Consider the following 9,011-nt stretch of genomic DNA (forward strand, 5'->3'; position numbering starts at 1 on the left):
GCAGCAATAACACAGACATTGGAAAATGACTGGAGTTCTTGGAGGACTGCCCTCTGTAGAGCTCAGTGCTTAACAAAGCTTTCTTCCTCTCAGGACAGTGTCCAAGATGGGCCATACGCTTGTAGAGTCAGCAGCTACTAAGCCTTCCCTTCTCAGTAATAACGTCACACCTGGAAGGTATGTATGTAAACTTCATCATAAACAAGGGATGTTTCCTGCCACGCTCCACAAGCTGCTGGCAAGCCTTATCCTTGTCCGCCTTGTTTCTGTAATGAACAGCTTCTTTATATACCCCATAAATCCCATTTTATCCTTTTCACCCCCAATCACCAAGATTTCTCCTGCTTTTTGCTCTAAAGGAGATATTCCTGAATACTCCTGTGCGGAGAGGTCGGAGAAGTAATGAAGTACATAATAATGGGATGCATGGGAAAACTGCCCCTTCCTTTCATCACATATTAGACACAAGAACTGCCATTGTACTAATGTTGCCTGAAGCCTTTCAGTGGGAGAAAATCGATAGCATGCCATTTAATAGCTTAGCGTAGCACTTTGGAGAATCCACGTACAGGCTTCTTTTACTTTGGCCGTAGCAATGGGAGGAGAGTCAGTGACAGTGAACTGATCAGAGGTGGAAGTTTTTTTTCAGGGGTGATGAGAAGGGAGAGCATCCTTGCGAAGGAAAAGACCTTTCTCATGAAACTGACGGTGGCTTTACTTCCCCACATTTCTATTCCATTTATTGCAGTATAGAGATTGATGCTGGGGGGAGGTAGTGAGCCCGGCTCTGCATTCTGGCTTAGTCTTCAGACAAGTGTATTTTGATATGTTTTTCAAATCCTGTCTTTGTTTCATTTCTTTCATTTGTGAAATGGGAAACAGACTCTCTACGCTTCTGCTGCTTTTAGGCTTGCTGGCAGTGACAGCCTGGATTTGAAAGTGCTGCAGACACAAATCACAGAGCACAAGGCTCTCTGCCAGGCTGCTGAAGTGGAAAGAGACAGGCTCCTGGAACTGGTCACTGTGCTGCAGAAAAGGTAGCGGCTGATTCTGCTAGTATCCTTTGTGGGATGCTGCAATTAAGGAGTGCTTGAGACGTGTGAGAGTCTATAGCATGCAGTACAGTACACCATGCGCTGCCAGTGTGATCCTTTCCTTAAATAGGGGCTTTCAAATTTTTTCTGCTCCATTTCCCTGCCTAGTTGATGATTCTTTTTTTTTATTATTCTTTCGGAACAAAGGGCAGAAAAAATGGAGTCATCTTCAAGCTTGTTGCACTTAGATAAAACTACAATTCACGTATTTATATATGCGTCGTGTTATTTAGGCAGCAATATTATTCATCAGTAGTAAATACTGTAATTATAGTTATAATCTGACTTCTGTTCCAAAAGCTTTTCACATTCTTTTAAGTTTCACTGTATCCTCTTCTAAATTAATTTCTTCTGGTTTAACTGAAGCATAGCGGCGATTTTTTTTTTCTATTATTCAATTCAATTTAAGATGATGTTAAAAGCCAACTATGTTTTGGGAGGGCAGGGAAAGCAAAGTCTTTTCTCTTTGGACACCTTTCAGCTGCTGCTTTTTTTCCCAGTTAGAGAATGTATATTATTTGATTCCTAAATCTGTATTCCAGCTTGTAGGAAGATATACTTTTGTCTGTGTGCTTTTGAATACAATAGGCATGTCTGCTTGCTTGCTTGCTTTATTTTACAATAGTTATCATTTCTCACTTGTCTAACTTTTGTCCCGTACAATTAATCACAGTCAGAAAAATACGTTTTTTTGTAACTGTGGTAAAGGTGCTTTTAAGGGCTAAATCCTGGAAATACACGCTGGGAGAATCTTATTCGTGTTTGTAAGCCCAGTGACTTTAATAGAGCTGTGCAATTAGATAAGGACGGAGGTGTGAGAGATAGCTGAAATGGGGCCATCACAAATATGGGATAATGAAGAACACGGAGTCAATGAAATGCGCAGTTGCTTGTAAAATGTACCATAGACTGATGATTCAGCAGCTCCACAGTTATCACACATTTATCAAGAGCTCCTGCAGGTAAAGTAAATTCTGTGAGATTGTGTGCAATAACTCTTGGAAGACCTCAGGATAATATAGCATCCAGTCATATTTCAACATGAATATATATAAAAAAATCGGGTATTCCTCCTCTTCCCTTCCCCTGTTGGAGTGTGGGTCAACAAAGCTCAAGTAACACATACAATGCTTAAGTCAAGAGAAGAGCGCTGGGAATGGTTACATGAGCGGGATTTTTCTACAGCAGCTGCCAGAATTTAGGGCTGTGTTTCACAATCGCTTACTGCGGAACAGAATATACTGTCAGAAGACACTCCATTGTAAACGGTTTGTAGGATTGGGCCCTGCTGGGGGAAGGGGAAGAGCTAGAGGAACATTTTAGTTTAAGTTATTCATATTGGCAGAAGATTTAATAAAAACCAACTAGTCTTGCATTTTTCCTCTGCTGTTTGTCTAACGTGGACGCTAGGGGAACACCTGGTCAAATGAAAATTTAGTGAATTCAGAACCACTGAGATAAATATAATTTCTCATAGCATGTCACCAGCCTGGTAATTCACTGCCACAGGAGGTCAGAGTCTCGCCTGTAGCTAGATTTTTAACACAGTGATATAATTTTATTATAGTTGTAATATTTTTTTAGTTATGCCAGCTAGGAGGGAAATAAGACTAATCAAGTCTCTTGATTCAGGGAGTAATCAGCTATCACCCAGATGGGGTCGAGATGGACGTTCTTTTATTCTGCACTATACAATACAGTGAGTCAATTCAGGTTTCTCTCTAGCTTTAAACTCCTTTAAATCATTTGGTTCAGGCGCTGCCCCACACGAGATGCATCACTGACTGCATCTGTGGGCGCACATCAAATTTTCGTAGTTAAATTTCTAAGATGTTGTGCGGGGTGAATAGAGAGGCACTTTGCTCTTCCGTTCTGTACTGCAGAGTGAACCGTCACTTTCTTTTTCCACTCGCTGTCTAATGGCCAAGTTTATTAAAAGCAACATCAAGTTTCTTTTCTTACTTGCAGATAACTGACGCAAAACAGCTAAATGCTAGGCAGTGTTGTTATAAACTGTTTTCCTTCCAAATTTTCCCAGTGTGTTTTAAAAAAATACATTTTATTATTATTGTAATAAAAGATCTCTCCTCAGCAATCTGCAGCTTGCCTGCCTATCTGAGTGGTAAATTCACATAAGTAGCCAGCGTTAAGGGATCCAGGCAACCTCCATTAACGAACCCATTATTTCCAACTGTACTCATTAGTTAATTCTGTTTTGCAAATTTTGAGGATGTCATCCGGAACAATTGCACTAGGGTTTCTGCCTTTGGATGCATGGAAAATTCTCCTTTTCCCTCTGTTGGGAGCTATGCAGCATGAAGCAGGATTCCGTATCAAGACTGACTGATCCTTAATAGCCATGACATACATAAGCTGAACTACCTTTTTTTGCCTGTCAGGGTGGAGGAAGGCAGCGATAAAGTCCTGGAAGCTGAGAAGAGGCTTCAAGAAGAGCGGCGGCGATGTGTCATTTTGGAACAGCAGCTTGAAAAACTGCAGATGGATCCGGGGAGGAACACAAGTACACAGAAGCCTCCCCTGAGGAGCAAAACAGGTGAGGTGGAGCACTTATCTACAACTGTGTCCCCCGTCCCACCTCTGTGGTTAATAGCAACAACATTTGGACTCTTATCTATCAAACCTACACAAGTGCTTGACCTTACACACGGAGATTTGGACCTACTCAGACCAGTGGACCGATACAGAAGGTGAAATCCTGGCCCCGCTTAATTCAAGAGGATTTTGCCACAGATTTAAGTGGGACCAGGACTTTTGCAATATGTTGTTTTCATGGGATGACAGTCTACAGTAAAAACTTGACACTGCTCTGTGTTGCCACCATGCCCACTGCTGTGTTCCCTTTGCACTTCTGCCCGAGAGATTCATCTGAAGGTTAAGAGCAGAATTAAAGGACGCATCCCAATTTAAGGCCTGTCAGTGTCTATGAAAAACTATTGCTGGTGATGAAGTAATTAGATCTGGTGTAATTTATTATCCCATGAACATGATAATCTCCTGCTATAAATATGAAAGCCTCACTAGCATAGTTAAAGGAGAAGAATTCATGGTGGATGTTAAATTTTTATTTCCCTGATCAGATCCTTTTATTTCTTAAGGACCCTGATTCTGTAAAGCGTCTAAACCAATAAAATGGCACATATTCTTAAGGAAACTTTTCCAGTGGTTTCCCTTTTTATATGTATTTTCATAAAGTAAAAAGACTTTAAATGCCAGGATATGAACAGTAGGAATAGGAATTTCAATTTGGCAAATACTAGGATGCCGTCAGGCTGAATTACGGTGATTAGAGGTCACAAGCCTCATCAGAGACTTTGTACAAGCTCTTGGCCTGCCCCACACTGAAACACATGATCTTGGGCCGTGGTGGGACTGCCCTGCAGCTCAGCAGATGCATGGCGTGGCTTTCCATCGTGACTCCATCCAGCACTACGGTGTGCACTAACGCTACCGCATCACCTTAGAGCTGACCTGTACTGAGCACTATGACCTGTACAAGCGGTCACCTCCTTTTCCACCTGCACTGGTGTCTTGTTTCTCCTTAGGCATGGGTCAGACCGAGGTAAGAAATGCTACTGTAACTGCATTGCATTTCTTTGCATCTCCCGTCGTAGTGCTCTTGCTCATATGCATGTTTGACAATAAGTTCTCTCTGGAGCAGGACCGTGATGCAAGAAATCACGTTGTTGTTCGCTATGATCTTGATTCATACAGGAGAGCTAGGGTCTCCAGTGTAACATCTACACGGTGTTCAGGACCTCAAGGGAAGCACTGCCATTCACCCATCCAGCCTATAGAGAGAATTAGGTATACGGGAACAGGATTCAGAGTCTTTATCCTGAATGGGGACTGAATGATTGCTTCAAACCGCTCTGTAAAATATGGATCCGTTCCTTAGGGCAGAACTGTTGTGTCCTTAGAAAGGGCTCCAGCCAACACTGACTCGTGTTTTTCTGCAAGCGCTGATTTTCAGAGCTGTCTTACCTGTATTAACCGAGAGCCTGACAGCAGAAAAAGTTAGATCCTAATAGCAACCTAGTGCTCAGAAACAAAGTGCTGCAGCCTTTGGCCTTTAGGATACAGGACATTCATCCTGATAAGAGAGCAGTGCTGGGCCTCACAGAAGTGGTATCGTGGGATGCCCTTTGTGATTCCCAGGGGGCTTTGGAGATGAGAGGTTTTGGAGCCTTCAGTACCATTCTGCAGATGCCCAGAGGAGGAAATCAGGGTGTGTGTAGGGACAGGTAGTAGCCAGGTGAGAGTTATGGGAATACAGCTCTCAATGGTACACTTTTTACTGACTCCATGCCTTAAATAGTATGGGAGCATTTTGGTGCTGTTTTCTAGAGGATAGTTTAACTGAATTTTTGAGCGCTTAGACTTTTCTACAACCTGGTAGTGTAAAGTGTTGATGTGTTGTTCCGTTATCATACATGTGCTCCCCTTAGATTTCCCTTGCAACCTCAAAGAGAGATACAGCGATAAACTCTCCAGGTCCTGAGCCGTTTTGGTCAAGTTGTTGTGCTGTAGTAATGGTTTGGTAACTCACCTCCGGGAGATCGGCATTTCATAGCCAGAGGAAGCAGGGTGTTCTTACCAGTGTGACAGGTTCCTTCTTACTAAGTACTTAGTTCATTAGTCTTGTCTGCTTAAGGACTAAAAGCAAATGTAGGAAAGGATTGGCAGTAAGACTAATAAGAAGAAATCCTCCCTAAGTCCGTAAGATGAGTAGATAACAATCTATTTCACCACCCTTCTTTGAAGACAGCTCAGCCCCTTGTGATGTGCCAAAACTCTTTGGAGTTTGTACAAGAAATGAGTCTACAAGTCTGTAATATACCTCTTCAGCAGAGCATGTAGGTTATCTAAATGCTTTCATGCCAGATAGTTGAGGAAATAAGAAGGAATGAAACGCTTGAATAGAAAATAGAGACTAGAGAACCCGCTAATTAACATAATATTTTCTTTTCTTTCTGAAAGTGCAAAATTGGAGAGAGCTGATCTAATTGCTAATCTAATGTTTCTAGTCTCTTCAAATCAAGGGAAGTAGATAATGATGCTGAGTAGCTAGAAACAACCCAGTTGTGTTTTAAAATTATTCATGCTTTTTGGTTTTTTTCTGTCTTATCCAAATTTCTAATTAGCAAAGAATAATCCCAAAGGAGAATAGTTAAGTAACAACAGGTTTTCCTCAGTCCTGTAAAACACAATCTCAAGATCAAAAGCATTTCTTGGTTATACAACATAGCCTTTTCTTCTCGTGTTTTCTTGTCAGAGTCCAATACTCTCTGACCAGGTTCTTTTAGATATTCCACACGAGGAGGATTTAGTAGTTTAACACCAGATTTACTTATTTGAAGATATTTGATGTTATGTGGGATTCTAATTTGGAAAAATGATACAGCAATGTAGTGAAATCACAACAGAAGCACAATATAGCAATTGCAATGTACAGTTGAATCACAACACAAATATGATTCCTATTACCAGCCTAGATGTTCACTGTCACGATGCTGGGTGTCCCCAGTTGCCGGAAAGGAATACATGGGTTGAAGCCAGGCCGAACCACATATACACTTCCCTCATGTAGGTCTAGCTGGCTCGAGGTAGGTAGTACTTTCTATTGATTATTTTAGAGAAGGCCATTTACATTTACTCGACTGATTCAGCTGTTTATCTACAGCAAAGACCACCCTCCAGTCCCCTTGGAGTTGGGGTAAGTTCAGCATCCTCTGCGATAGCTGTGGTCACTTCCTACATTCCTTTCTGAGCTTCTTGAGCACATCATACTTGCCTGTCTTCTCCGAGTCTTCTTCCATTGTAGGGACTCACTGGTCGGTCACAGCTTTTTGCCTTTCCAATCCCAGTAGTAAACGTGAATTATATTTTCTCTATAACCCTGAAAAAAGTTTTTGTGTCCCTCTGAAATGACAGGAGCAATGCTGCATGGTTTGGGTAGGCCTTTATTTAGGAAAGCATTCCTGATTTAGAACCTTAGTTTGAAGTACATGTTTAAGTGCTTTATTGTGTTTAACCTATGTTGTGTTTATGCTGAGGATCAAAGTGCTTAACAGCTTTACAAAAGCTGTTTTGGCGTGTGCCACGCACAAGCATTATCACAGGCATTCAGGAAGCAAGAGTTGCCATAATCTTAAGTGAAGCACAATGACAAGATAAACATCAAAATAATCCTTTTCAACTGTTTCTGTCACCTATTGTTTTGGCCACTTAAGTATTTTGGATTATTTTTTTTCTTCTCTAAATAGGTAGGCACACATATTACTGCATTTAGCCCAGAAATGCAAACTCATCATGTTTTCATTTTGCTGAAAGGAGACTAAAATAAAAGTCTGTCCTATATATTTGTAGTATCTTCATGGGTATGCATAGAACTTAGCAGATTCCTTAGTATTTATTCACTGTTTCCTGAGATTTACTCTGTGTGCTACCAATTGAAAATGGTTGCTTGTTTTACTAAAACTCCATTTTGTGATTAAATCTACAGGCCAGTCTGCAAGTCACTCAAGACTCACCTCGAATGTGAGCGATAGGAAGGAGCTCTCTGCAGCCCAGCTTTCCAAGTTGCCTCTGGAATCGCAGATAGAGGAGCTGAGCACAAGGTATGGTTTCCCTTCCTCCATGCTGTGTTACTCGCAAGAGCTAAAATTCATTGCTGTCCTCTTAGCAGTGATATTACCTGCACCCGCTCCTCAGAAGACAAAATCTTGCAAACTCTGTAGAAATCACAGATCCTCTGGTTTGAGCTTGTCTATGTCACTCTTACACAAATTTCCTAATAATTATACAGATACCCAGAAATGTTAAGCTAACGTAAATGTTAAGCAACACAAAACACGTGCAAGGAAGACACCTTTTTTTTTTTCTTTCCTTATGCATTGATTGCAAACTTACTAGTGAAAATAAAATTATAATCTTTAACAAAACAGATCTGAAAAGTATCTTGGTCATCTAATACTCTTTTCTATCTCAAAGAGAGAAGGAACAAGTGTTAAGTCTGCTCATTCTCACGCCTGTCATAAAATTACCAGAGAGCATGTGTTTCAGTGTTTTCTTCCCCAGAGCTGTTCTAATTTGCTTTGAAGCTCCACAGCTCACATGAAAGTTTTCCTTTTGTTTCCTCATAGGCTTGTGATCCAGCTGGATGAGAACGAAGCTCTGAAGGCCGCTTTGGAGACTACTGTGAGAAAGAAAGAGGAAGACTTTAAACTGTATCAAGACACAATGGACCAAGTGAAGGATATCTTTTTACAGGCCATTCGGCAGCAGAAACAAGAGAAGAGTTAAGCAAGATATTCAGAGTCCTTTGGACTGCAAAGCAGGGAGAGAGCCCAGGCATCGTGCCCATGAATTGAAATGCAGTGGCAGTGCCGTTTTGCAGCCTTGGATCATGTCATTTCTTTAGCATTTGCAGAAGAGGATGAGAAATGGAGATGAAATACAAAAAGAGTGAAGGTTTTGCATGTCAGCAAATTCTGTCTGTACGAGTTAGCCAGCAGCTGGCTCTCAGACTGCACATGCCATAAGTTGGTGCAGTTTAGGAAGCTGCAATTCTGCAGTGTGATTTTGGGCAAAACCTCCCTAGTTTCAATAGAATTTTCCTCAAGAGGCCTCGATATTCAAGATGCTGCTGCCTTTATCAGCTCATGAAGGAATTTGCTATACAAAAGTTATGCCAGCCCCCTTCCAAAATCGTGCCAGGAACAAACCGAGTTCTGTTTTTATCAGCACACCGATACCTGTCTGTCTCAGGCTTTCTGTAGTACTTAAGTGCTGAGGGAGTGGATTAGCCTGGCCTGTGAATATCTGCAAGTGAACTCTGCGGGGGGGGGAGCTCCACTCACCATTCCGACCTGTTTCTTTGCTTGAACATATTGGCAG

At 41.5% G+C, this 9,011-nt stretch overlaps 1 protein-coding gene across 1 annotated transcript in view; it reads left to right on the forward strand.

Annotated features, from left to right (window-relative positions):
• CCDC13 (coiled-coil domain containing 13) overlaps positions 1-8,608 on the forward strand; it is a 31,473-nt gene extending 22,865 nt beyond the window's left edge. Inside the window, exons 12-16 of the mRNA XM_009333288.1 lie at positions 94-177; positions 909-1,037; positions 3,494-3,648; positions 7,618-7,732; positions 8,258-8,608. Of these exons, the coding sequence (XP_009331563.1) occupies positions 94-177; positions 909-1,037; positions 3,494-3,648; positions 7,618-7,732; positions 8,258-8,417 (643 nt within the window). The 3' untranslated portion in view covers positions 8,418-8,608. The remainder of the gene's footprint in view (positions 1-93; positions 178-908; positions 1,038-3,493; positions 3,649-7,617; positions 7,733-8,257) is intronic.
• The last annotated feature ends 403 nt before the right edge of the window (positions 8,609-9,011 follow it).

Source organism: Pygoscelis adeliae, unplaced genomic scaffold (genome assembly GCF_000699105.1).
Source record: "Pygoscelis adeliae isolate BGI_AS28 unplaced genomic scaffold, ASM69910v1 Scaffold88, whole genome shotgun sequence".
Lineage (NCBI taxonomy): Eukaryota > Metazoa > Chordata > Aves > Sphenisciformes > Spheniscidae > Pygoscelis > Pygoscelis adeliae.